The 27895-nt window shown below is 61.0% G+C and overlaps 1 protein-coding gene and 1 long non-coding RNA gene across 2 annotated transcripts in view; both read right to left on the bottom strand.

Moving 5' to 3' along the window:
* Positions 1 to 975: 975 nt before the first annotated feature.
* Positions 976 to 7285, bottom strand: TMEM161A (transmembrane protein 161A). Its single transcript, XM_032712264.1, has 12 exons — positions 7237 to 7285; positions 6038 to 6141; positions 5866 to 5946; positions 5452 to 5549; positions 5197 to 5353; positions 4744 to 4895; positions 4287 to 4347; positions 4049 to 4192; positions 2818 to 2931; positions 2498 to 2672; positions 2320 to 2416; positions 976 to 1759 (listed from the first exon to the last, which is right to left on the bottom strand). The coding sequence occupies exons 1-12, from the start codon at positions 7237 to 7239 to the stop codon at positions 1509 to 1511; spliced, it is 1437 nt and encodes a 478-aa protein (XP_032568155.1). The 5' UTR covers positions 7240 to 7285; the 3' UTR covers positions 976 to 1508.
* Positions 7286 to 10316: 3031 nt separating this feature from the next.
* The window catches only part of LOC116799274, a 34795-nt gene continuing 17216 nt past the window's right edge, over positions 10317 to 27895 (bottom strand). Inside the window, exons 3-5 of the long non-coding RNA XR_004361031.1 lie at positions 23666 to 23990; positions 10544 to 10657; positions 10317 to 10460 (exon numbers count right to left, since the gene is read on the bottom strand). This is a non-coding gene — a long non-coding RNA (uncharacterized LOC116799274). The remainder of the gene's footprint in view (positions 10461 to 10543; positions 10658 to 23665; positions 23991 to 27895) is intronic.

The following is a 27895-nucleotide window of genomic DNA, read 5'->3' as shown; positions in this document are numbered from 1 at the left end:
CAGGCTGGAGGAGGGGGGGTGGGAATCGCTCCCTGCCTGTGCTGTGGCCCAGTTTGGGAGCCCGTGGCCGCGTCTCCTGCTCTCGGCTGCTCCATCCGTCATTGTCCCCGCCGGGGAGGGTCAGTCTGGGCACATCCCAGGGGAGGACCCGTCTGCGTGTCTGACTCCGGCGCAACCCCCGGCCTTGGCAACGGCCCCAGCCCGCCGGGAAATCAGATAAATGAGCCATCAAGGCGGCCGGGATGGCTTTTAGCGGCACGGGCACGGGCTGGGACGGGGCTCGGATCCGCGCCCGGATCCGTGCGGGAATCGCTGCTGCCCCTGTGCTGGTCCCTGGTGCCCCTGTGCTGGTCCCTGGTGCCCCTGTGCTGGTCCCTGGTGCCCCTGTGCTGCCCCCGGTGCCCCTGTGCTGCCCCCGGTGCCCTGCCGGGCTCTGCATCCCCCGGGCATTTGCAAAATGGGGATTTCCCCGTGATTTTTTTTTTTTTTTGTCAAATTTACGTGTCCGCAGCGTGGATTCTCAGGGGGAAGGAAGAAGAGGAGGAGGAGGGCTGGATTAGCCCAGTTAACACCGGGCAAAGGGCTGCTGTCTCATCCTGGCCCTTAGCAAGAGGGAATTAAGACCATTACAAGGCTATCAAATAGGATCAGAGCCCCTCTCCCTTTCTCTGAGCAGCCCAGACCTGCTAATCCTGTTTCATGCAGCTGGACCAGCACCCACCACGTGGCAGAGCTTGGCTGAGAGGGATGAGGGGCCCTGTCCCCTGTCCCCACCCCCACAGCCAGTGGGGCTGAGTGGTGTCACCAGCCCCGGTGTGACCCCAGTGCTCAGGGACAGGGAGCAAGCTGGGCTGGGGTGAGCCAAGGTCTCCTCCTCAAGTGTGGTGCCAAAAAGCAGCTGCACCCACATGTGGGACCCCCTGCCCTGCTCCGGGGGGGGCTTTGGGGACACAAAAGTGCAAACCAGGCAGCAGATTTTGGGATGGCAGCGACTCTGGGTCACTGATTTATTCCTAACCTGGCCAAGGCCAAGGCTGCCGGGCCTGAGGGCCAACAGCAAGCACAGGGATGATGCCAAGGAGCTCTGGCCCAGCTGGCCATGGCAGAGACCCTACAAAAACACCCTCGGCTGGTGGAGGCAAACACGAGGCAGAGCACACCCCGAAGTCTGTGCTGGAGGTCCCCACCACCTCCTCTGCCCAGCAGGTACCAACCTGGGCTGGCAGGAGCTGCTGCTGCCCTCGAGGAGAGCACAGCAGTGGAGTGTCCCCACGCTGGGTCAGGAGGGGGCAGAGGGGCTGCAGGGGGTGGGAGCAGGCACGGCGGTGACGGGGGACAGGGGCGGGCGATGCCCACCCTGACCCGGGCACAAAACCCGTCCTGCCCTGAGCTGGCAGCAGAAACATCCCCCCACGTGTCCACGGGTGCCACCAGCACGTGCAAAGGGGGGAGGAACCAGCCCAGGCAGGAGCAGCAGCCGGGCACGGACACGTCCCAGCTCCCCCCAGTCAGGACCCCGCCAGGTACTGGTGGAAGTAGAGGCCGAAGAGGCTGGTGACGACCTGGCAGGCGGCCACCCACCAGGTGAGGAAGGAGAAGAGCCCCCGGAGCAAGGGGGGGGTGAAGATGCAGTCCAGGATGCCCGTGATCTGCTGCACCACCACCTGCACGTCCTCGCCCTCCTCGCCCGCCGGGCCCGGCGCCGCCACCGCCGGGGACACCGGGGGGGGCTCTGGGTACAGCCCCCAGGAGAGGTGCCCTGTGGGACAGAGGGGACAGGGATGGGGGGATAGGTCCCTGAGCTGCAGCCCCGTCCCCACAGAGCCCCAGCACCCTCCCTGTGGGTCCGTGCCAACCACAGACCAGGGAGAGTCACGGAATAGAATCCCAGAACGCCCCGAGCTGCACCCCCAAGGATCATCAACCCAACCCCTGGCCCTGCCCAGGACACCCCAATAATCCCACCCTGTCCCTCAGAGTGTTGTCCAAACCCTCCTGGAGCTCTGGCAGCCTTGGGGCCGTGCCCACTGCCCTGGGGAGCCTGGGCAGTGCCCAACCACCCTCTGGGGAAAGAACCTTTTCCCAATATCCATCCCAACCCCCCCTGGCACAGCTCCAGCCATTCCCCGGGTCCTGTCCCTGCTCACAGGGAGCAGAGGCTGGTGCTGCCCCTCAGGAGGAAGCCGTAGATGGCTGTGAGGTCTAAATCTTGACTCTGGGGACAAGGTGGGTGCTGGTGGCTTCACGACGACCTGCAGGTCTCCTCCCGCCCCTCCTGAGCCCCCCACGATCCCCCCACCGCCCCCTCCAGCTCCTCACCCAGCGTCTTGAGCAGCAGAGTGCAGTGCAGGGTGAGGATGACGGGCCCCAGGTACTGCAGGGTGACCACGGGGACGTAGCAGTAGATCCTGGTGATCTGGGGGGCAGCGGGATCAGTCGCCGCGAGCCCCGCACGGCCACCACCCCCCTCCCCACGGCCCAGCTCCCAAATCCCGACCTTCTGCTGGATCTCCAGGGCCGGGATCCGCCCGGCCTCCTTCCTCATCTGCTCCACCCAGCGCTCGGCCAGCCCCAGGTAGGCCTGGAGGTGGCGGCGGGCGCCGAGCAGGCGCAGCAGGCACAGCCCCACGACGCCCCAGAGCCGCGCGCTCTCGAAGGCAGAGTCCGACATGCTGCGGGAACAACGGGAGCTGCGGCGAAATCCCGGGATGCAGAGCCCCCGAGGGGGTCTGATGGGACAGGGGGTGGTGCAGGGGAGGAGGGGAGACCCCCCCCCCCCCGTGCCTCAGTTTGCCCTGGGAGCAGCGTCCCACTCACAGCTGCACCGTCTCCTTGCCCATGGGCGCGTGGAGCAGGAAATCCCGGGAGATGGGCTTGACCCACATCACCACCACCAGGACGGGCGCCAGGAAAATCAGGTGGAGCAGGAGCCTGGGGGGGAGCTGTCAGAGAGACCACCCTCCCCCGTGCACACCCCCTGACCCTGCTCCCTCCATCCCAGCCAGTGCTCACCCTCCTCCCACCAAACCTTCTCCATCCCAACCAGTCCAAATCCCTCCCACCACCAAACCCTCTCCATCCCAGCCAGTCCAAATCCCTCCCACCACCAAACCCCTTCCATCCCAGCCAGTCCAAATCCCTCCCACCACCAAACCCTCTCCATCCCAGCCAGTCCAAATCCCTCCCACCACCAAACCCCTTCCATCCCAGCCAGTCCAAATCCCTCCCACCACCAAACCCCCTTCATCCCAACCAGTCCAAATCCCTCCCACCACCAAACCCCCTTCATCCCAACCAGTCCAAATCCCTTCCACCACCAAACCCCTTCCATCCCAACCAGTCCAAATCCCTTCCACCACCAAACCCCTTCCACCCCAACCAGTCCAAATTCCTCCCACCACCAAACCCCTTCCATCCCAACCAGTCCAAATCCCTCCCACCACCAAACCCTCTCCATCCCAGCCAGTCCAAATCCCTCCCACCACCAAACCCCTTCCATCCCAGCCAGTCCAAATCCCTCCCACCACCAAACCCTCTCCATCCCAGCCAGTCCAAATCCCTCCCACCACCAAACCCCCTTCATCCCAACCAGTCCAAATCCCTTCCACCACCAAACCCCTTCCATCCCAGCCAGTGCTCACCCTCCTCCCACCAAATTCCAGCCAGCCCAGCCAACCCAAATCCCTTCCAAATCCCTTCCACCACCAAACCCTCTCCATCCCATCCAGTCTAAATCCCTCCCACCACCAAACCCCCTCTATTCCAACTGGCCCAAACCCCTTCTACCACCAAACCCCCTCCATCCCAGCCAGCCCAAATCCCTCCCACTACCAACCCCCCCCATCCCAGCCAGTGTTCACCCTTCCACCAAATCCCCTGCATCCCAGCCAGCCCAAATCCCTCCCACCACCAAAATCCCTCCATCCCAGCCCATCCCCACCCAACCCCGTCCCTGCCCTGCAGCCACAGACCCAGGGGGGGTGTCCCAGCCCCTGAGGTGCCAGCATTGACCCTCTCCCTCCTTGCCCACCCCCAGGGTTCACCCAACTGTGCCAGGGGCTGGTCGGCCGCCATCCTGAGGGCATCCAGGTGGGTCTGGGCCAGGCGCAGCCCCGGGAAGGTCAGGCAGGCACCCAGGAAGGAGCAAAGGGCCACCAGCCCCAGCTTGAAGCCCAGCTTGGCCAGGGGCAGCCTGTGGAGGGAGAAGGGAGCGTGAGGGGGGGATGTTGCCCCCGAAGAACCTCCTGAAAAGCCCCATTTCCCTCCCTGCCCTGTCGCCAACTCACGTCCACTCCCAGCCCCGCTGCTTCAGGAGGGGCTCCAGGTTAGTGCTGACCCCGGCCAGCCCTGTGGGGAGAGACCCCCCATCAATGGGGTGTGAGCATGGGAGCGGGGAGAGACCCCCCATCAATGGGGTGTGAGCATGGGAGTGGGGAGAGACCCCCCATCAATGGGGTGTGAGCCCTGGGAGCGGGGAGAGACCCCCCATCAATGGGGTGTGACCCCCCCATCAATGGGGTGTGAGCCCTGGGAGTGGGGAGAGACTCCCCAGAAATGGGGTGTGACCCCTGGGAGTGGGGAGAGACCCCCCCATCAATGGGGTGTGACCCCTGGGAGTGGGGAGAGACCCCCCATGAGTGACATGTGACCCCCAAGAGTGGGATGTGACCCCCCCAAGTGGGGTGCCCACAGCCCCCCCGGGACCCCCTCCCCACCCACCTCCCCTCATCCCCCCCTACCCACCGGCCTCGAGGCCGAACTCCAGGTGCTCCTCCCGGACCACCAGGGCCACCATGGCCAGGAGGAGGAAGAAGAAGGCGAAGGTGAGGCACACCGAGCGCTCCCCCCCCTCCTCCGAGCGGAAATAGTGGCGCATCACCATGAAAAACACCTTCCTGGGGGCCAGGGGAGCCCGTCAAGGAAAACAGGCCCTTCTGGGGAACCCCCCAACACCGGGGGGACACCCTCCCCCTGCTCACCAGCACCTGTGAATCACCCACACCACCAGGCCACCAGCACCTTCTCTGCGGGGAAGGGCTCGGGAGGCGCCTTCCCTGCTCATCACTGGGGGGGTTTATAAACCTTTATAAACCCAGGAAATGAACATTTTCAGCTCCGTGGGGTGGGGGGGGGTTCCAGGCTGGACCCCCAATGAATGGGTGGTGGCAATGGGACCAGGAAGCAGCAGAAGGATACACGGAGAAGAGGACGGTCAGCAGGCACCAGAGCACCCCCAGGTTGGTCTCCCGGGGGGGGTTGGCCAGGCTGTAGTAGCCCTCGGTGAAGACGTACACGGCGGTGGAGTACACGGCGAAGTCCACAAACCACTGGTACTCCAGGAAGTATCTCAGCACTGGGGGGGCACAGGGACACGTCACCACCCTGGGGGGACCCTCGGGGGGGACCCTGAGCCCAGGGCAGGGTGAGGGGAGCAGTGGGTGAGGGGGTTACCCAGGGCATCCACGGCGGTGATGGGGCTGGTGTCCAGGCGCAGGTCGATGTCCCGGGGCACGGAGAGGGGCTTGTCCTCCAGCACCCCGTTCACCCTCCTGCACAGGGAGACATGGGTTTGTCCCCTCATGTCACAGCATCCTTGCCAGTAGCCCTGAGCCCGTGTGCTGCTGCTGCTGTAGGTCCTCAGCACGGCGGGGGGAGTCCCATTAACCCCAAACCCTGATCCTTTCCAGTCCCCCATTCACCGTCCAGCATGGGGAGCCACGGGTTTGTCCCTCATGTACCATGGGCTGCTCCTTCCAGCAGCCCCCTCGTGTGCTGCTGCTGCTGCTGCTGCAGCTCCCCAGCAGGGCAGGGGGAGTCCCAGTAAACCCAAACCCACGCCCTGATCCTTTCCAGCCCCCTCCTCACCTGTCCCTCTTGGCCTTGGGGCGCTGCTTCCCGGCCAGGGCACAGAGCTCCTCGTCTGAGGGGTGTTTGTACCGGTACAGGCTGGAAGGGAGCACGGGGGTGGGGTGGGGGGGTGTCACTGGGTGTCCCCAAAGGCCCCCCGGGGTGGAGCAGGGAGGGGCAGAGCCCGTACCTGCCATTGCAGAGCAGCCAGCGGGCGAAGGAGCAGTGAGGGGCCATCTTCTGCATGAGGCTGGCGGCCAGCAGGGTCACCACCACCTGCACCCCCATCACCGCCTGTGCCGGGGCAGGGGGGACACTGCGGGGTCACCCCCAGCTCCCAGAGACGGGTGGGAGTGGGGCTGGGGAGCCCCAGCCCTGTCCTCGCTGTGGGATCCCCTGGGATGGGACACCCCGGGCGTGGGACCCCCCCGGGTGTGCAACCCCTTAGGATGGGACCCCCGGGTGTGGGACACCCCCCCTGGGATCTCCTCCTGGGACAGGAACCCCTCGGGTGTTCGACCCCCTGGGATCTCCTCCTGGGATAGGAAACCCCCTGGGTGTGCAACCCCTTGGGATGGGACCCCCGGGTCTGGGACCCCCCCGGGATCTCCTCCTGGGATAGGAACCCCCCCGGCTGTGGGACCCCCCGGTGTAGGACCCCCCTGGGATCTCTTCCTGGGACAGGAACCCCCCCTGGTGTGCAACCCCCTGGGATGGGACCCCTGGGTGTGGGACCCCTCCGGGATCTCCTCCTGGGACAGGAACCCCCCCGGGTGTGCGACCCTCTGGGATGGGACCCCCGGGTGTGGGGACCCGCCCTCCGGGATCTCCTCCTGGGACAGGAACCCCCCGGGTGTGCGACCCCTGGAATCTCCTCCTGGGCTGGGAGGGACCCCAGGTCCTGCAACCCCCTGGGACACCTTGGTCATGCACCCCCCGGCCAGGAACCCCCCCCCCCAGGCACAGACAACCCCCCTCCCTCCCAGGCTGGCACTTTACGGGCAGGAACCCTCCAGACGTGCAACCCCGGGCAGGGACCACCCCCATCCCTTCACCCTGGCACCCCCCGGGCAGTGACCTTCTGGCCATGCGACCCCCTGGGATCCCCCGGTCATGCACCCTCCGGGCAAGGACCCCCCGGCCAAGCACTCCTCGTGCCCGGAGCATCCCCGAGAGTTGGGGTACCCAGGTTCGGGGAGGGTCCCGCATCCCCCCCGTCCCCACAAACCCCCAACCACGCACACCCCCGGGTCACCCGGGTCATGCACTCCCAAGGGCAGGGCTCCCTTGAGCATGGACCCGCTTAAGCACGCACCCCCCCGGGCACCCCGGCCATGCCCCCCCCGTGCCCGGCCCCTCGCAAGCCCCGGTCGTGCCCCCCGTGCCCACCATGGCGGGCTCAGCGCACGGGCGGCCGCAGGAAGCTCCTCCCACCGCCTCCTCCGCCCCGCCAGCCAATCGGCGGCCGCTGTCCCTGTGACTGGCAGCTGATCGACCAATGGAGAGGCCTCTCCGCACGGGGGGGGCGGGCTCTTCGCTGCCTCCGGGAGCGTTGGGCCCGGCGCGGTCTCAGGGCCGCGGGTTCGAGTCCCTGCTCCGCGGGTTCGAGTCCCGGCTCCGCCTTGCGGGGAGGCCCCCGCGACCCCCGAGATCCCCGCGTGGGTTCATGTATGAATATCTATCATAAATCATATCCATGTGTCTTCCCGCACCCCTGGATAGCGCCCAGGTATCCACCAAAGCAGCTCTATGGCTCCCCGTCCCCAGCTGGAGGGGACCCGTTAAAGTCACAGGCAAAACACGCTCGAGTTGGGGAAATCGGTTTAATTTGTTGCCGATCGAACCAGAGCAGGATAATGAGGAATTAAATCAGATGTTAAAAGCAGCTTCTCCACGCCCCTCCCTTCTTCCTGGGCTTAACTTCACTCCCAAACTCTCTCCTTCCTTTCCCCCAGTGGCACAGGGGGATGGGGAATGGGGGCTGTGGTCGGTTCATCACGTTGTCTCTGCTGCCTTTTACATCCCTCCAGGGCTGGCCATGCCAGGGACAGTGGGTGCCCATCCCAGCTGCCGTGTCCTTTCCCCCGTGTCTTCCTTGGGGGATAAACGGGATCCTCTCCCGTGTTTATCCCCTTGTTCTGTCTGGTTGCATCTCCCTGTGGGCACTGGAGGAGTTGAAGGGGTTTGAGGCCGGTGCAGCAGGTCCAGGGTGATAAATGGGAAGGGACTTCAGTGCCCACCACGGTGCCAGGACCCACATCCCAGTGCAGGGACCCACATCCCAGTGCCAGGACCCACATCCCGGTGGGATCCGTGAGCATTCCAGCTGAGCTCGGGGTCACCCGAGCTGTGACAGCCCTACCCTGCCAGGAACACCCCGCTCCCCCTCCCGGGGGGCTCCGCGGGTGCTGGTGGGTGCCCCTGGTCCAGGTAGGGTGCCGGTATTCCCAAGGGGTTGCCATGGATATGGATCTCCCTGGCGACGGGATGCGTTTCCCACTAGATGTCGCTTCCGCCCGTGCCCGGAGCGGCCCCGAGGGTTGGGGTACCCGGGTTTGGGGGGTCCCGCATCCCCCCGCCCTCCCCAGGCACCCCCGGGGCACCCTGGGCAGTGCAGCCCCCGATGTGCCCCCCACGCTGAGCAGCCCCTTCATCGACGGGGGCTGTGATACCAAAAATCCCCCCCAGATCCCCCAAAGGGACCCGATCCCTCATCTCCAGCCAGGCCAGGCTCCAGGGAAGCAGCTTCCAGGGAAGAAGCTGCTCCATCACCTTTGCTGTCCCCACGTCCTGCCCCCCCCCCCCCGATCCCCCGGGACTCCCAGACTCCCCCAGTCCTCACACTGGGGAACACTTGGGGCTGCCCAGGGCGGTCCCTCGGCTCCTCTGGAACGAATCCAGAGCCCCAGGAGACCCCCAGAGCCCCCACAGCGCCGGCTTTCAGCCCCGCCGAGGCACAAAAAAAAAGGAGGGAAAGGCGGAAGATGGATGCTCGGAGTAAACCCCCCCCCCCGGCCCGGCCGCCCTCCCCCCGCACACAAAAGCCCCTTTGAGGGCTGATTTTACACCGCTCCTGCCGGGGATGCCCGAATTTGCATCAGCAAAGGGAGCGGGGGCCGCGGGACGCTGGAAAAGTCGGGAATTAACGGGTTTCCAACTCCCGAGCCCGGTCGGGGGGTGCCAGGCCCAGTACCCCGTGTACACCGGGGGGGGACGACTTTTAATCCCCAGGGCTGAAATTTGGCGCCCACCGAGCCGGGACCGACCCCCGGGCAACCCCGACAGCTCCCGCAGCCAGGGGACAGCAAAGCCACGGCGACACTCGGGGGACTTCCCACCCCTGGGGGCAGCTGGCACCCCTCTCCTTGCCCGTTTATCCCCCCCCACACCCCCCCCAAAAAAAAGAAAGTTTCCCATTGCGCACAAAGGCGGCGCGGGGCATTGTCCGGGCTCTGCATCGCATTACCCGGCGCTCCCGGAGAAATCACTTGTATTTCACGCTCCATTGAGCAGCTGCCTGTATATATTTTCTGTGTTGCACTTTTAGCATGACAAAAGGAGAGGGCCTGTGAACTCCTTGCTCTTCAGACCTCTCCGACACGTCCCCCCCGAGCGGAGCCCCCCTCGGTTAGCATAACAAACTGCCACGCTCCCTCCAACGTGCTCCGGGGCTCCCTCCCGGCCCCTTTTTTCTTTCCCCCCCCCCTCCTTGCTAATTTAATGTATAGCTCAATATTTGGGCGTCTGGGTCGCCGGCGGCGGCGGGCGAGCGCGTGCTGGGCGACTGGGAGCCCGGGGGTTTCCAGGATGTCCTTACCGTGGATCCGTGGAGGAGCTGTCCCGGCTCCACGACACGCCCCACGCGGGGTTTTAAGCGGTCCCTGGTGGGACCTCAGAGCCCTCCCTGGGGAGGGGACAGAGCCAGACTCAGCTCCGGGCTCCGGTGTCACCATCAGAGTCACCAAACCCTGCGGTGGACCCTGGGCACTGTCCCCGTCTGCTGCTGGAGCTGCAGGTCTCCAGCTCCTGCTTTTGCCTTGAAATCTGAGTTAAAGGCAGGAAAACAGGAGCTGTGGGGCTGGAGTGAGCCTCGGGACCAGCAGCACCAGCTGGGTTGAACTGGTTGAACTGGGAGCTGGTGGTGCTGATGGGGGGGTTTGTCCCAGGATGGAAATGAGCAGGAGGGAGCAAGGGTGAGGTGACACACGTGCCCACAGTGCCCCAGCCCGAAGCTGGGCTGCTCCTGCCTGCCCCCAGCCCAAAAGGGACAGGGCATTGACCCCCCTGGGGCTGGGACACCCTCGGGACACCCCTCAGCTCCCACCGTGGGGAAGGAGAGGGCTGGGAGGGGAAAGCTCAACCCGTGGGGAAGGAAGCACACCCTGGACACAGAGGCTCGCAGGGATTTGGGGGTCCTGCAAGAAAAAGGGGCAAAATTCTGCTCAGACATCAGGCTGGGACAAGACAGGGGGCTTTCAACACCTTTAATGCACTGGAATTTTTCCCCTTTCCCTCGCTGACTGCAGATCATCCTCCTGGTGCCTTGGGCTGGGTGGCAGCGGCTCCGTGTCCTTCCAGCTTCCTGGGATGTCACCTGGCTGTCCCCTCTGGCACTGAGGGGTGAAGGGACCCCGGGTGGGACCCTCTGGGCACACCTGGGGTGGTTTATTTGGGAAGGGAGGGGGCAAGCCCTTACCCTGGGCACGGGATGAGCGTCCCACGGATCCTGCCCACGTTCCAGAGCCAGCCTGGGCTTTTCTCCGGCCTTCCTCGGTCACCTGGACCCCACAGCAGCCACTCCTGTCACCTGCTGATGGGAGAAACTGGTGTGAGCCCAGTGCCAGCCAGGGCCAAGCCCCCATAGCACAGATGAGAGGTGGCTGTGGCACCCCCATCCCAATTCCCTTCCCAAATCCCTCCCTCCGCCCCAGTCCCGCTGTGCACTTGGGGACATTTCTATTGGGGTCTGGCTCCGGCCTCCATTGGGTGGGGACAGGCAGGAATTTGGGGTCAGTGGGTATTTAAGTGCCTGGTGGCACCTCGGGGCACCTTGAGAAGGGGCAGGTGGCAGCAGGAGCAGGAAAATCCACATCCCTGGAGATGGCAGGAGAGTGGGGTCACAGAATCCTGGACTGGTTTGGGTTGGAAGGGACCTTAAAGCCCATCCAGTCCCACCCCCTGCCACGGGCAGGGACACCTCCCACTATCCCAGGTTGCACCCCCCCCTCCCAATTCCAGTCTCCTGTGTTATCCCTATAGCTGCATTCCCCCCCCTCCCTGCTCCCAGCTTTTCCCTCTGCCCTTCCTGAGCCCAAATTCCCTCATTAACTGACTCCTTGGGGCATTCCTTGTGTCCCCCCTCCACTGTCCAGGCTCTGGCATCGCTTTATGGGGTCCCACATTCCATAAATCCCCCAAAAGTGACTCTCCCTGTTGGCTCACCCTTTGAGGGATTTCCCATTTTGGGGTTTGGATCTGTGTGGGGTGGGGGGTCAGTGCAGGAACCCTGATCCCTTCCAGGCACATGGATTTCCCCAGGGATGCCCAGGAATGCCCAGGAACTCCCTGCATCCCAACCAGGATGCCCACACAGGGATGGGGAAGGTGTATCTGCACGTGCTCGTGCTCCAGTGGGAATATTGCTTTTGGAAAAGCTCCTCCTTGATTCTCTTACCCTTTGGATTTTGCCAGAGCCCCCCTGGGCTCCCCCTCCAGGATGCTGAAAATGGGGGGTGGGGGTCCTGCCAAAGGGGTCCCCTGCAAGACCAGCCCCCCCTCAAACCCAGTTTTCCCACTGCAATTCCATACCAGATCCCCTTCCTGGACCTCCCTCGCCCCTTCCCTGCACTGACAATCCCACACCTGTGCCCCATCCCAAAGGAGCCTTGTCCAGGTGCCCTGGATCCCCATTTCCAGGGGTCTGTCCAGGCTTTCCAGGATTTTGGGGTTGGCTGTGGTGCTCTCTCCGCCTCCAGGCAGCCAAAGCATCTCCACCTGCCCCTTCCCAGCAGTGCAGTCAGGAATGGGAATCATCCAGTGCAGTCAGGAATGGGAATCATCCAGTGCAGTGGGAACGGGAAGAACCAGGTGTGGGAAGGGCTGGATCTGTTTAAGGGTGAATTTAAGTGACAAACCGAGGTGTTTGGGGCAGGAAAACCGGGATTTCTCACCAACTGGAATGCTCAGCTGATTTTTCCCCAAGGAGCTGAGTGAGGCCTGTGGATTCTGGAGCAAACCCAAACCCCTTGGGATGTTCCCCCCCAGCATTTTCTGGGACACAGTGAGAGCCACCAGCACCTTCTCCCTGCTCCAACACGGGGCCAAAGCACCTCCCAGGGAGCCCTGGGGTGATCTGGGGGTTCAAACCCGGGTTTGGGGCACAACCAAGAGGTGCCTGAGGGAGGAATAACCCCTGGGAGATGGGGCTGTAATGGGGGATTGGGGTGCCCAGGGGGGTCTGCACTCCCTCCTCCCCCCCCCCAGCCCTGCCCTCGCCAGCCTTGGAACAGCTTGAGCGTCCAGGAGGGAATTCATTTAAATAAATTTCCATAGGGATTAATCTCCCTCCTCCCAGCAGCGCGGTGGAGGTGAGGGGGGGGTGAGGAAAGCTGAGCCTGTTTCGGGGGGACAAGGAGGATGGGGGGGCACCTTCCTCCCCCCACAGCCCTTCACCCCTCCCTCTCCAGCTTTTTGGGAAGGTCTGGAGCCCCTCCTCACCCTCACACCGGGCAGGGGGATCACAAATGCAAACCCTCCACAGTTCCCAAACTTCCCAAGAGGGGTCACAGTGACCCGAGAGTCGGCCCTGGGTGACCCCAAACACCTCCAAGGAGGGAGATTTGGGGCTGTTCAAGCTGCTGCAAAGAGGATTTTCCCTGCAGGATGTGTTCACCCCACCAGGAGCCTCGTCCTGGACGTGCCCCCTGTGCTGAGTTTTCCCTGTGGATTCCTGACCTGGCTCCTTCTGCACCAAAAATCTACCAAATTTCGCTTTCCAGCAGCCCCTGGATGGAAAAGGAGGAATGCTGAGGGGCTGAGGGGCTGCTCCATCCCCATGGATCAGCTCTGGCACAGGAGAGAGGAGGGGCAGGGCCGTGCCACCATCCTCTCCCCCCCAAACAGGAATACCAAGGGCTGGGAAAAACCCTCTTGGAGCAGCCACACAATCCCAATACTCGGAAATCCCAGGAGATTATTAACTCCAGGAGGTTTTCCAGCTTTTCCAACCCTCCCCAGCACCCCTGGAGCAGGAGACATCCTTCCAGCAAAGGAAAAATTACGATCCCACCCCCTGTTAAACGAGCACAGGAGCATTTCCATGACTGGTGCAGGTTTTCTTCCCCCAGCTCTGCCCGGGATTTGGGATTCAAAGCGTGGGCAGGAATTCAAATAAATCGGGATGAGTGAACGCTTGGAAACAAGCAGAGCAACAGCTATTTTTGGCTGTCAAATTTGGGAGGTTTTAAGGCTCCTTCAGGGCACGAACTGCTGCAAGAATTCGCTTCCACTGCAGCAAGAGGGAAGCGTGGAGAGGAAGGAGTTCCCTCCCTCCTCCCGGGGAGATGGAGGTGGGAAAACCCAGCGATGCCAGAGGGGGGTCTTGCACCCACAGAAATGCTGATTTGGGGCTCTGGGGTGAAAAATGAGGGCTCTGGGGTGAAAAATGGGGGCTCTGGGGTGAAAAATGGGGGCGCTGGGGTGAAAAATGGGGGCTCTGGGGTGAAAAATGAGGGCTCTGGGTGATTCCTGGAGGGAAAGTCCCCACGGAGGGTCTGTCACTGCTGTTGCTCCCACGTGGAGTTTTTACCCACCGAGGATGGAAAGCAGAATTAAACCCCTTCCTTTGGCAGCTCCGAGGGGAGCAGAGAGTGTGGGATTTTTTTAGTGAAACTGAAAAAAAAAAAACCCACCCTTTCCATTTGGTTTTTCTGCGGGAATCCTGATCTTGCAGTGACTCACATCCCTTTGGGAGCAGCTCCCAGGTGCATTCCCAGCACTGGGGCTCCAAAGCACCCACCAGCACCCAGCCCCGTCCCCGTGTCCTGCTCCTCGTTTGTTGAAGTTCATTAAGCCTTGGAGACGTGGAAAAGCAAAGGAAAACTGGCTCATTAGCATGATTTTGGAATAAAACTGCCCTGCAGCTGGACATGGCTCTGCCTTCAAACCCTGAGGCTCCAGAGCTGGGCTTGTAGGGGTGAGGAGCAGCGTTTTGGGGGGCACCACCACCTTTTCCAGAAGAGGATTTGCTCGCTCCATATCTATTCCCAGACAAACCCTCCGTGCTCTGCGGGCTCAGAACTGCCCCACCCCAGAGTGGGCAGCCCCCAGGGGTGCTGGGGACCTCCCCCAAGGGGCAGCACCCCGGTGAAACGAGCCGAATTCCACCGGGAGGGAAAGCTCGGAATCCACGTGGAGGTTCCCGGCTCTTCGCCATGGAAACGAGCGTTGCCAAGGGAGTCAAAGATCGGGGGGAAAACCCAAGTTTATGTGGCAGCAGGACTGAGCCCCCGGGGTCCTGGGGAGGGGGCTGTGCCCAGCTGAAGGCTCCAGCTCTATATCCACATGGAGAAACCCCCGGGATGGAGGGAATGGGGGAAAGCGGGCACAGGGCGCTGGGTGGTTCGGGGTGGGCACGGGTGAGCTCAGCCCCATCCTGGGGTTCCCCCAGCGCAGAGTTGGGGGTGCCAAGCCCATCAGAGCTTAAACCAAGCTTATCTGTCATTAAACAGACCCCAAAAGGGCACAAAGAGCCACCTCAGAGCGGGCACAACCCCGCGCCCTCCCTCGCTTCCCCTTCCAGCTCCCGCTTCTCCCGCCGCCCTCCGCGGGCACAGGGGCTCCCGGGGAGCTTTATTAAGTTTATGGGCACGAGGAAAAGGGTTCGGGGGGGATGGTGGGGGTGGGAATAATGCAGGCAGGGGCCACCTCTGACCTTGACCCCCGTCCCGGTCCCCGCGGCAGCTGGGCCGTCGCGGCTCCGCCGGGAGCTCAATGGGCGCTTTGTCCTCGCCCGCCGGCCCCGCTCAGCCCCGTCGCCCCCAATAATATTTATGGAGTCTCCCTTCACCTCGTTCCCCCCTGCTCCCTGCATCTCAATAACCCGGATCCGGCGGGATTTATGGCCGGGAAGAGCGGCTGCTCCTCCGGCCCCCGTGGCGGGTGTGGAGAGGCGGGTCCTGCCCCTCGTTCTGATCCGGGCACCGTTTGTGGCCCTCCGGCTTTTATTCCTCCCTTTCCTCACCAAAAAAAAAAAACCCACAAATCCCTACTTAAAAGCAAACAGGTGGAGGAATTTTCCTGCTTTTCCCAAGTTTTGCAGAGCCTCCCCCCAGCTCCTAAACCACGGGCGGTGGATTGTCCAGCTCTGCCTCTCTCGCTCTCTCCAGTTCCTCCACGGGTCAAAAGAAATCAAAAACTCCTTCCCAGACCTCCAGCGAGGAATATTTTATCCTTCTTCCACGGGTGGGTGCAGCCCCAGCACCTCCCCAGGGCATGGAGGGGATTCAGGGTGTGCCCTGAGCCCATGGAAATCCTCGGGAAGCTCCTCAGCATTCCGAGTCGTGAAGCAGATGATTTAAGCAGAGGGGTTTGTTTGGGAAGGGTTCAACCAGGAAAACCTCAATATTTGGGGGTGAAAGGGGAGGATCAGTGAAGGTGCATAGAACAGCAGTGACCCTGGTCTGCTGGGATTTGGAAAACCCTGAGAAAGGGCAACTTTTCCTGGATCGGGGCAAGAAGGGAAGGGATGTGAGTCCAAGTTCCTGCTGAGTTATTCCAAACTTTACCAAAAAGAGGGCTGAAGCTGTGGATCTCTGTGGGTGGGAGGAGATTGGGCCAGTGTGGGCTGTTAAGGTTGTTCCCAGATTCTCCAGCTGCGCAGAAATTCCTGTGTGGCTCTTCCAACAGCCAGGCAGGATCTTCAGGGACACCAAATCCCCTTCCAGGACACGGAGTGGCTCCCACAGGCTGCCCCATCCTACAGGAACTACATTTTGGGGTCACTTCATCAGACTTTGGGAAATGCCCCAGGATCAATGAACCAAACTGGTCCCTTTCCAGCTTTTCCATCTTCTTCTGCTCAATCCTTTAGTTCAGAGCATGGCAGGGCAGGGCGGGTCAATCCTCCAGTGCCAACAGGGGTTCTGGTGCTGGTTTGGTGCTGGTTTGGTGCTGGTTTGGTGCTGGTTTGGTGCTGGTTTGGTGCTCCCTCCTGGTGCTGGAGCTGGGAGGTGACTGGCAGCAGAGTGCTGGGATCCTGGATGTGTCCCCAGACCTCCCTGCACGGAAAATCCTCCTTTGGGGCTGCTCAACCCCAGAGCTGCAGGGACCCAGGGCTGGGTGGGACGGTCTGTCCTGGTCTCCAAATCCCACGTGGGGGAGAGGAAGAAGGAGAAAGAGGGATGGTGGGGGAGGCAGAGCCGCGATTCCCACGTGTGCTGAGCTCTTTGAACTGATCCATCAGGGAATTGTCCCTGAGCTCTTTGAGCTGATCCATCAGGGAACAGCCTCTGTCCCCCCGTCCCTGCCGCACCCGGGGGAAGCAGGAGCATCCCCTAAACCTGAGCCAGAGCTGCTTCCAGCCTGTTTTAAGGAGGAAACCGGTTTGTTTTCCTCCTCCTCTGCCGGTTGGAAGGTGCCTGGGGCACGAGCTGTGCTGCCTCTTCCCGAGGCCGGGAGCAGAGCAGGGGCTGCTCCACTGAGCATCTCCCGTTGGCTCCTTCCCGGCCCCCTTCCCGAGGGCTCCTTCAGGGAAATGCTGCCTGACACCAGCCCCGGAGCTCCAGAGGCTGGAGATGGATCCAGAGTGTCACCTCCTGCCACCTCCCTCGTCCCCAGGTCCGTGGGGGACGGACACACCCCTGCGAAGAGCAGGGCGAGTCCTGGCAGGCAGATGTGACCGGAATTTTCGGGAAGCTGGAGCGGCAGAGCTCCTTTGTAAAGGGTTGGTGTGGCTCCCCGTGCAGGGCAGGAGCAGCAGGATGCTGATGGAGCAGGAGGAGGATGGTTCTCGGGCGCTGTGGGTTTGGTCCAGGTGGGAATGGTGGGTTTAACCGCAGGAGGAAGGTGTGGGAAGGCGGCTGGGGGGGGGGGTCAGCTCACGGGGGGGACGTGGAGCCAACAACCACCAGCAAGCCCCAAACCAGCTTGGAAAGAGGCTGGACCCACCAGGGATGGGGTCAGACGCTCCCAAAGTCGCCTGGGAAGGGCTGGGATGGGCAGAGCCCTCCCAGGACGGAGCTGAGCTGCCAGTGGGTGACGGGAGGGTGGCTGGAAGGAGCAGCATCTCCAGCTTGCTGAGCTCGGCATAATTGTTGGGAAACCGCTGCGCACATGCTGAGCTCCATAATTATCAGCCTTGTCTGCCAGGCCCTCCCTCCCTCCCTGCCTCCCTCCCTCCCCCCAGCACCAGGGCACACTTGATTATGATTATGGTGGCTAATTTTGTCTGGTGCATCTTCGGCATATGGGCCCCCACCTGCTCGGAATATGCAAACGCCGCTGATTTGCTCCCTGCCCGGGGCCGGGGGGGGCCCGTGGGCAGGGGGGGAGGGGGGTCTGGGAACAAAGGAGCCCCCCCTGTGCAGGCCCTGGGCACAAAGAGCTGCTGGCGGGGCCAGGGCTGCCCCTGGCACGGCAATGCCTGCCCCAGGGAGGGGGTTGTGGTGGGTGTGGGGCTGCCCCTGGCACGGCAGTGCCCACCCCGGGGAGGAGAGGGGGTTGTGGTGGGTGTGGGGTTGCCCCTGGCACCGCAGTGCCCACCCCGGGGAGGGAAGGGGGTTGTGGTGGGTATAGGGTTGTCCCTGGCATGGCAATGCCTGCCCCGGGGATGGGGAGGGGGGGTTGTGGTGGGTATGGGGCTACCCCTGGCATGGCAATGCCCACCCTGGGGAGGAGAGGGGGTTGTGGTGGGTGTGGGGCTGCCCCCACCCCGGGGATGGGGTGGGGGGTTGTGGTGGGTGTGGGGCTGCCCCTGGCACGGCAGTACCCACCCTGGGGAGAGTGGGGGGGTTGTGATGGGTGTAGGGTTGTCCCTGGCACAGCAGTGCCCACCCCGGGGAGGAGAGGGGGTTGTGGTGGGTATAGGGTTGTCCCTGGCACGGCAATGCCCGCCCCAGGGAGTATGGGGGGGTTGTGGAGGGTGTGGGGTTGCCCCTGGCACAGCAATGCCCACCCCGGGGAGGAGAGGGGGTTGTGGTGGGTGTGGTGGAGCAGGGAGATGTGGAGAGCTGCTCATCCCTGGCCTGGACACATGGCACAGTGGGGACACGTGGCATCATGGCAACGACATTTATGGTCACGATCAACATGCTGAGGACGCCCCCCTTGCCATGTAACCCCCCACCCAGGCTCCATCCTGGCTGTCCCCCACTGCCACGGGGTGCATGCCCACCCCACAGCCCTGCAGGACCATCCCTGGATTGTTTGGGAAAGGCAAGGGAAGGGGCTTGGCCCTGCAGGACCATCCCTGTGTTATTTGGGGGAAGGGGTTTGGCCCTGCAGGACCATCCCTGTGTTATTGGGGTTGACCCTGCAGGACCATCCTTGTATTGTTTGGGAAAGTGGCTTGGCCATTTAGGACCATCCCTGTATTATTTGGGATTTAGCCCTGCAGGACCATCCCTGTGTTATCTGGGGTAGGGGTCTGGCCCTGTAGGACCATCCCTGTATTATTTGGGGTTTGCCCTGCAGGACCATCCCTGTGTTATTTGGGGGAAGAGGTTTGGCCCTGCAGGCCCATCCTTGTGTTATTTGGGATTTAGCCCTGCAGGACCATCCCTGTGTTATTTGGGATTTAGCCCTGCAGGTCCATCCCTGTGTTATCTGGGGTAGGGGTTTGGCTCTGCAGGACCATCCCTGTATTATTTGGGGTTTACCCTGCAGGACCATCCCTGTGTTATTTGGGATTCAGCCCTGCAGGCCCATCCCTGTGCTGCCTGGGGGGGGCGGGAGCGGGGCCGGGCTCCGCGGGCTCCGCGGGCTCATCAAAGGCTCGGTGTGCCGGGGAAGGGCAGCCGGGGAAGGGCAGCCGAGGTGGGCTCCCGTCTGCCTCGTCAGGGGGCTTTGCCATGCTAATGGATAATTAGACAGGCAGACAGACTGACAGGGATCCAGATGGATGGATGGATGGATGCCACGAGGATCTGGTGACAGATAAATAGGCAGATGCTAATGGGCAGTGCAAACAACAGCTCAGACTCCTGCTAATTCCCACTGTAATTTTTAAGCCCTCTCCATCCTCTCCCCCCCCTCCCCTTCTCCCCCCTCTCTCCCCCAATCCCGAGCTCTCACCGGCTCATCACTTATATTTATTTTAATTTCTTTCTCCCATAGAAATGGTTTTGGGGGGGGGGGCTCAGAGGAATAACGAGCAGCTCTGGGCTGAGCTGGGTGTCAGCTCAGGGAGCTGAAACCCCTGGGACCACCCTGGCACCAGCCAGGACCAGCCCTTACTCTCAGGGGGCATCTCCCTGACACTAATTTTTTTTTTAATTAAAATTTATTTTTTTTAATTAAAACAAAACCACGAAAATAAAATGTTTCTCCCTCTTTTTTTTTTTTTTTTTTTTTTTTTTTTTGCCCCCAACTAGAAGCAAAACAGTGAATGGAGGGGAGGAGGCCGGGGTGGATTAGAGCCGGAGAGCCCGAGACAAAAGAAACATCCTCGCTTGTTTTCCCTTTGCCGCGGGGAATCCACGTGGCGGCTGCGGGAAGGCGGGGAAAGTGGGGAGAGGAGATAAATCCTGCCGGGAAGGGGAGATTTCCAGCCCTGCCCTCCGCAGCCACCAGCCCCGGTGGGCGCTGCTCACCTGCCCCCAGGGCCGGGCTCCTCGGTGGGACCCTGGATCCCGGGATTCCCGGGATTCCCGGGATATGGGGGGGGGATTCTCAGGGGCTCGGAGACCTTCGGGATGTCGCTGTCACTGTTGTCACCCCCCCTGTTCCCGCCCCTGCCAAGCTGAGCCCTGGCATGAGATGGGTCCTCGAGCATCCTCCCGGGGGTAGCAGCTCCTCTGCTGCTGCTCTGCTGCTCCTCTCCCTCCTCTGCTGCTCCTCTGCCTCCTCTGCTGCTCCTCTCCCTCCTCTCTGCCCATCTCCTGCCTCATCACCTCGCCCTGATTTGTGTCCCAGCCCATCAGCCCCCTCCATCCTCTGCTCCTTCTTCCACTCTCTCCCTTTTCCTCCTTCCACTCTCCCTTTTCCTCTCCGTGGTTTTTATGATTTCTCCTCTGTTTCTCCCTCTCTCTCTCTCTCTCCCTGGTCTATTTCTCTCCTACTTTACAGGTTTCTCTCCTTTTTTCCCCACACCCTGCTCCCTTTCCCTCTCTCTGGGGTCAATTTTCTCTCTTGCTTTCCCAGTTTCCCTCATTTTTCCCCCCCACCCTGCTCCCTTTCCCTCTCTCCGGGGTCTATTTTCTCTCCTGCTTTACAGGTTTCCCTCCTTTTTCCCCCCTTACTCCTTTCCCTCTCTCCCTGGTCTATTTTCTCTCCTGCTTTACAAGTTTCCCTCCTTTTCCCCCCCCTTAGTCCTTTTCCCTCTCTCTGGGGTCGATTTTCTCTCCTACTTTACAGGTTTCCCTCCTTTTTTTCCCCCACCCTGCTCCCTTTCCCTCTCTCTGGGGTCGATTTTTCTCTCCTGCTTTACTGATTTCCCTCATTTTCCCCCCACACCCTGCTCCCTTTCCCTCTCTCTGGGGTATTTTCTCCCTCTCTACCACCCTGGGAGGGCCTGGCAGACACAGACAATCCCCAGGGCTGCTGTCCCCGTGGAGTTGGGTCCCACAGGTGAATCTCCTGGTCCTATTTCAAGGCTGAGCTGCAGAAACCCCAGCCCAGGAGATGCCACCAGTGCCTCCTGCACCCCGGGAGAGAGGCAGAACCCGGCAGCTCATCCCCAAAGGCACCCAGGGCACCCACACAGGGGGGGTCCAGCACCCTGTGCCCGCCCCTGGCGGGAGCTGGAGGAGAAAAACCCACCATTTCTGCCTTATTTCACCCAAACTGATGCCAAAGGGGAGGTTCCTGTCACTGCAGGAGGATCCAGCACCCGCTATGTAGGTCAGAGCTGATGGTGAGGGAGAGCAGGGGGGGCCCAGCCCCGGGGTGGCCCCTGTCAGATCCCGGGATTCCATCTGGGATTAAACCCTGGCAGCCTCTTACCACCACCAGATAAATATATGTAATATACATAAAAATACACACACACCATATCACCATATATATATATATACACACCCATATATTTATATATATATATGTATAATTTCAACCCATTTCCCGTTTCAGGTGGAAGTAGCTCCCCAACACAGTTATAAGTGTTGCCAGAATTTATCCTGTTGCAAATATTCCCGTTTTTTAAACAAAACCCAATTCCAGTTCTCAGCAACTTGCTGGGAAAGACCTCGAGGGGTGGTTTTTCTGCCCAGGTCCCGATTTCCTCCCTTTGCTTTAGGAGCTAAGGGGGGAAAAAAAGGGGAAATATTTTCTTTATAAGTACAGATGTATATAAAATATCCCAGGGATTTGGGATATTTTATAAATAGGTCCCTCTTTCCAGGAGTTTTCGGGTCTGGCTCAGGTGGGTAAATCCCAGCAGTTACAGGGTGGAAAAAAAAAAAGGTGGGAATGGCAAAAGCTTCAAATTCCCAGCTTTAAAAAAAAAAAATAAAAATCCTTTTCTGGGCGCAGAGATTTGGGAACTCCTTCAGCTCCCAAATCTTTTCCTTCCCATCACCCAAAAGGAGCTTCACCCACCCCTGTCCACCAGCAAAGGGCAGCACCTGGATGACACCAGGCCCGTGGGCACCTCGGGAAGAAGGACAATATTGGGAATGTGAGGAGCAGAGAGGCTTAAAACCCGAATTCTTCTTGGGGGGAATCAATTTTGGACCAACCACGATTTCTTGGCCTGCCCAAATCCCTTTTTTTTTTTTTTATCCTCCCTTTTTCGGGTGGTCCCCCAAAAGCACCGGGATGTTTTGTAGGGGGGGGGGACACAAAGGGGAGCACAAGGCAGAGGGACAACATTCCCAGGCCAATATTCCAGGGCCAACATTCCCGGGATGGACGAGGCGTTAATTAGGATGCGGGAGCCGTTCCTTGGGTGCAAGAAGTGGAGGGGGAAGGGTTAAGGGGGGATGGAGGGGTGAGAAGAAAGCCCGAGGGGGGGAAAAAAGAAGGGCCCTTGTGCAGCACCCGGGGGGGGGGGTTTGATGGCTTAATTACCATATTCAAATCTAATTAATTCCCCTTTGCATAAAAAGGCCACGGGGCGGGCGTGGGACCAGCCTTGCAGATGGCGTCTCATGCTCAGCACCATTTTGGGGCCGCCGGCCATCTTAGGGAGGAGGAGGAGGACGAGGAGGAGGAGGAGGAAAAGGAGGGAAAGGAGGAGGAAAAGGAGGAGGAGGAGGAGGAGGATGGTTCTGCCCCCGGTGCTGAGTGTCTGCCAGGGGCACCCATTGGGCACCAAAAGACCCCATCCCGGCGTCGACGCCCCTTGGAGGGGGAAGAGGATGTTTCAAAGCAGGAGGGAGAAGAAACGACGGAAAAACGGGTGGGGAGGGGGTTTGGTGGGAGGGAGCGTCGCGATTCGGGGCGTTCGGGGGCTCCTCGCCCTCAGCCGGGGCTCCCAACCCCACCCTGGGGCCTCCAGGTGGGAAGGTGACGATCCCACCCGTTCTGAAGGCCCACGTGGGGATGGGTGATCCCAGGGGGGGTTTTTTGGAAGGGTGGGTGAGGAGGAAGGAGCATTCCAGACCCACCTCCGGAGGGTGATCCCGTGGGAATACACCCACGCATCCCTCAGGTGCCACCCAGCAGGAAAACCCCGAGGAAATCCAGCTTCAACCAGCGGGTTCACAACCCCCCTGTCCTGCACAGGCCTCGTTTTGGGGGGAAAATGGGATAAATATTCCTCAGCTCCCCAGTGTGTGTTCGGGGTGAGCCAAATCCCTGCTGGAAAACCGGCCCGGAGCAGCGTGGGCTGCCCGTGGCAGTGCCCACACCAGCTGCCAGGCTCACCCTGGGAAAGGTGAAAGTTATTTTTCCTAATGTTTTGGACAGCTCTGCTGTCACGTGGAAGGACTTGGAGGAGGGAGGACCGCAGGGGATGTGGATTTTCTCCCTTGACTGACTCCCAAGGATGGGATGAGCTGCTGCTGCTGCTGCTGCTGCTGCAGGGCCTGGTGTCCTCCCCACCCCCCTTCCCCGGCGCTGAGGGGGGGGTTGGGATGAAGCTCTTACCCCAAAACAGGCTCCCAGAAAAATCTGGAAGTCCCTTTTTGGGGCTGAATCCCAGGAAAAGTGATTTTTTTTTGAGAGGGGTTTGGAAGGGGGAGCGCAGGAGGATTTATGGATGAGGCTGCACAACCAGGTGGGGGCAAAGCCAGAGGTGAAGGAGAGAAATTCCCCTTTGTGCTGCTTAAAGGGTGTTTTTGGGTGGTGGAGGAAAGATTTTCAGATGTAAATTAAAAAGGAAATAAGGGGGAAAAGTCAATTATTTGGCAACCAAAAGCTGACAGCGACAGCCCAGTTTACCACCAGCTTGGGAAGGGGGAGCAATCCAAAGGTTTCCAAAGTGGAATATATGTAATATGGGGATAAAATCTGAGTTTTTTCCTCCCCAAAACAACTAGAAAATAGTCATTGTGGCACCTCATCGAGCTGGTGAGGAGCAGCCCCCTCCACGGTGCTGCTCCCTTATCCCCCCAAATCCCTGTTGGAGGGAGCCTGGAGGGAGGTTTTTCATGGAAAACCCCAGTGCCAGCGGTCTGGGCTTGCAGGAGTGGAGAGGAAAGCGAGGAAAGCCCAACCTTACCCCGTCCAGGAGAGGTGAAGGGGTGCTGAGCATCCTTGGGAAAGCCAAGCCCACATCCCGAGCCCGGATCCGCCGGCGCTGACTCGTCCCGGAGGGATGGGATGGAACAGCTTGGTCACTGCAGACCCATTCCAGGAGCAGCCTGGGAGCTCCCAGGGGCAGGAATGCCCAGTCCATGGCACCCACGGGGCTCCTCCATCCTTGGATTTCCAGGCTGGGGGTGTTTTGGGGGAGGAGGTGTCTTCCTGGGGCTCTGGTGCCCCATCCCTGCTCCCGGTGAGGGATGTGGGTGGATCCCGGTGATCAGAGCAGTGTGGGGAGTTCTCTGCAAAAAAAACCCAAAAATGGGGCATTTGGTCACCTCCAAAAGCACGGTGATCACCTCCAAATCCTCAGGGGTCACCTCCAAACTCTCCCTGATCACCCCCAAACCCTCATGAATCATCCCCAAAACCCTGGTGGATAATCCTGAAACCCTCATGGATCACCTCTAAACATTCATTGATCACCTCCAAACAACAGTGATCACCTCTAAACCTCCGTTGATCACCTCCAAAAGCATAATGATCACCTCCAAACCCCCACTGATCACCTCCAAACAACAGTGATCACCTCTAAACCTTCACTGATGCCTCCAAATAACAGTGATCACCTCTAAACCCTCAATGATCACCTCCAAAAGCACAATAATCACCTCTAAACCTTCATTGATCACCTCCAAAGGACAGTGATCACCTCCAGACCCTCATGGATTACACCCAAACCCTCCCTGATCATCCCCAAACCGCAGTGACCGATTCCAAACCACAGCGATCACTTCCAGCACCCGCTGCCGGGGAGGGGACACCTTCATCTGTCCCAAATCAGCCTTTTTATCACCCAAAACCATGTCAGGTGGAGGTGAGAACTTCACCTCTCGCTGGCCCCAGCACCCACCTTCACCTCGGGGACTGTGCAGGGGGGGCACCCACCAGCTTTGCTCCCAAAAACCCCATCCCCTCCAACACCCCTCAGCCGAGGGGGAACACCCCAAAAACCCCGGAGCTGACGGTGCTGCCGCCCCAGACGGGCAGGGGGGGACACAGAAACACCCCCCAGGGGGACACCCGAGGGGACGGGGGGGGCTCAGACACAATGGGGCCATTGAGGGGCCGCGCCGGGGGGTCCCGGCCCTTCCTGCCCAGACACAATAGGGGCGGCCCCGAGCGCTTTGTGCGGCCGCCGCCCCCCGGCCCCTCCTCTCCGTCCCCCCGGGGATGATGGAGCCGCTTTGTGCGCTCGGCTGGACCAGGGAGAGCCGGTGTTTGTCTGCCCGGGGGGGGGATCGGATCGGCCGGGAAAGGGCCGGGAAGGAGCGGGGCCGGGAGCGGGGCCGGGAGCGGCAGCATCGGCCTTGCACGGCCCCGGCGCTGCGGCGGCATTCCCGGGGCTGCTGGGGATGGATGGATGTTCCTGGTCCTGCCAGGGAATGGGCATTCCCGGGGCTGATGGGGATGGATGGATGTTCCTGGTCCTGCCAGGGAATGGGTATTCCTGGGGCTGATGGGGATGGATGGATGTTCCTGGTCCTGCCAGGGAATGGGCATTCCCGGGGCTGATGGGGAATGGATATTCCTGATGCTGCTGGGGAATGGATATTCCTGGTGCTGCTGGGAGAATGGGTATTCCTGGTGCTGCTGGGGAATGGATACTCCTGGTCCTGCCAGGGAACAGACATTCCTGGTGCTGTTGGGGATGGATATTCCCAGGGCTGCTGGGAGAGTGGATATTCCCGGTGCTGATGGGGAATGGGCATTCCCAGTGCTGCTGGGGAATGGATATTCCTGGTCCTGCCAGGGAACGAGCATTCCCGGGGCTGCTGGGAGAGTGGATATTCCCGGTGCTGCTGGGGAATGGGAATGTCCAGTCTCTCTGGGAGCTTGGAGTGGTGCAGCCTGGTGACCGTGATGCTGCTGGACCTGTCACTCAAACCCCATCCCTGGTCAAACCCATCCCATCCCACTGACCATCCCAGTGACCATCCCAGTGACCATCCCACCAAACCCTGACTCCCATCACAAATCCCTGGTGGCAGAGGGACAGTGTCCCTCTGTCCCTCCCCCCCAGCCCCTGAGTTTCCCCCCTGGCCACCATTCCTGGGGTTGGGATCAACAAAACCTACAGGAGATTAATTCCCTGCCTGCCTCAGTCGTACTGTACCAGCATTCCGGGATGGGAATGGGATGGAATAATCCCTGACTTTGGCATAGCCAGAGCTGCAAAGAGCAGGATTAATAAGAACCAGGCTTTAATTTCAGCAGCCCTAAACAGGTCCTTTTTCCTGCAGCATTCCCAGCTCCACGTCAGGCGTTCAAGGAATGGGGGAGCAGAGCTGAAAACTGGGATTGTTCCCTGACAAACCAAGTCTGGAAACTTCCCATTTATCCTGTGGATTGGGGCGGGGCTTTAAACCGCTGAGATTCGGGTTCTGAAATCGGGTCCAACCTCGTTGATCCTGTGAGTGCTGATATTTGACGAAAACACGGAATTCTGCTTCCCCAGGCTTCAGCCTGACGGGCCTGTGCTCCCTGTCGGGCACTCAGGGGACATTTGCCAGCCCAGGCCCTTCCTGAGGGGGTCAAGGTGGGGTTGTGACTTCTGGAAAACCCCAAATCCCATCACGCCGGGGGCGGGTTCATCCCCCTGTGCTCCGACAGCGGGTGGGCGGCATTTTGAGGTGACAACAGCCACCAGGCTGGAGGTGACACCTCAGCAGCACATCCCTCTTCCCCAGGATATCCTCCTGCTGGATTTTGGGGTCACTGTGGCCGTGCAGCGTGAGCACCTCCAGCAGCATCACCCCGGGGCTCCCCAATCCCACATCCCGGGTGCCCTCGGGGCTGAGTCGGGCGGGGAGAGCGGCTGGACCGAGGAGGGGATGATTAGGGTGGCCTGTGGAGTAATTATCTCATTGGGCAACTAATACCCTTTCAGCCGGAGCGGGGTGGGGAAGTATTGTTCGGGCTTAGGGATTACATCAACCCGCTGGAGCAGACAATGTGCTCCCCCTGGGAAGAGGCAGCTCAGCCCCAGGGGGAGAGGAGGGAGGCAGGGGCTGAAGCTGTCTCAATTAGTGACTGTCCCAGCGAGGAAGAGGGTGGTGGGGGCTCTTGGGGGGGGGGGGGGGGGTTGAGCATCTTTAACCCTTCATGCTCCTCCCACGAGGGCCACTCAGTCCTTCACCCCCTTGCTGAGCCCTACACAGACAGGGGGGTGCCAGCAGGGCTGGATGTGTCCCCTCCTGCCCTGCCGGGACACAGGGGTGCCAGCAGGGTTGGATGTGTCCCCTCCCACCCTGCAGGGACACAGGGGTGCCAGCAGGGTTGGATGTGTCCCCTCCCACCCTGCAGGGACACAGGGGGTGCCAGCAGGGCTGGATGTGTCCCCTCCTGCCCTACACGGACAGGGGGGTGCCAGCAGGGCTGGATGTGTCCCCTCCTGTCCTGCAGGGACACAGGGGTGCCAGCAGGGCTGGATGTGTCCCCTCTTGCCCTGCAGGGACACGGGGGTGCCAGCAGGGCTGGGTGTGTCCTCTCCTGCCCGTCTTGCCAGGCAAAGCGAAGCATGACCAGTTTTCCCCTTTTTCTGCCTTGTTTTCTTGCTGTCAGCCCTATGCCAGCCCCTTCCAGGCTCTCCAGGCTCCCAGTGGTGGGGACAGGCCAGCTGGGGACACCAGGGGGGAACAGCAGAGCGGCCCAGGCAGGGGCGAGCAGGGCACATCCTCGTCCTCAGCCCCAAAATAAAACAGCGCCAAGGAGGAGGAGGAGGAGGACGACGACAACAACAACACAGCGACAGCCCCACAACAACAACGACAGCCCCACACACCCTCACGCGGCATTTGGGGCACAGCAGGTCCTCGGCATCCCCCTGGAATACCTGGGGGGGGGTTATTTTTGGTCGGGTTCGCGGTAAATGAGGCGTGAGCCCGGGCGGGCCGGCGGCGGCCACCGCGCCAGGTTAGCGGCGGAGCGAGGGGGGCCGGGCCGGCTCCACCTGGCCCTCGCCATCCGTGGGGGTGATGATTAAACACCGGGGCTCCCAGCTGCCATACATTTTTAAATAAATGAATAATACATAGAGGGGGTGATAAATAAATAACGGGCCCCCGCACATTTTGAACTTAGCCTCTGAGAAAAATCCTTTTAGTTCAAAAGGACCGGGGCGCGCGCGCTCGGGAAAGGGGGGCTG

This window comes from Chiroxiphia lanceolata, chromosome 27, assembly GCF_009829145.1.
Source record: "Chiroxiphia lanceolata isolate bChiLan1 chromosome 27, bChiLan1.pri, whole genome shotgun sequence".
In the NCBI taxonomy this organism is placed as follows: domain Eukaryota; kingdom Metazoa; phylum Chordata; class Aves; order Passeriformes; family Pipridae; genus Chiroxiphia; species Chiroxiphia lanceolata.
Note: the sequence above shows the minus strand (reverse complement) of the source record. Positions and strands in the feature narration are given on the sequence as shown.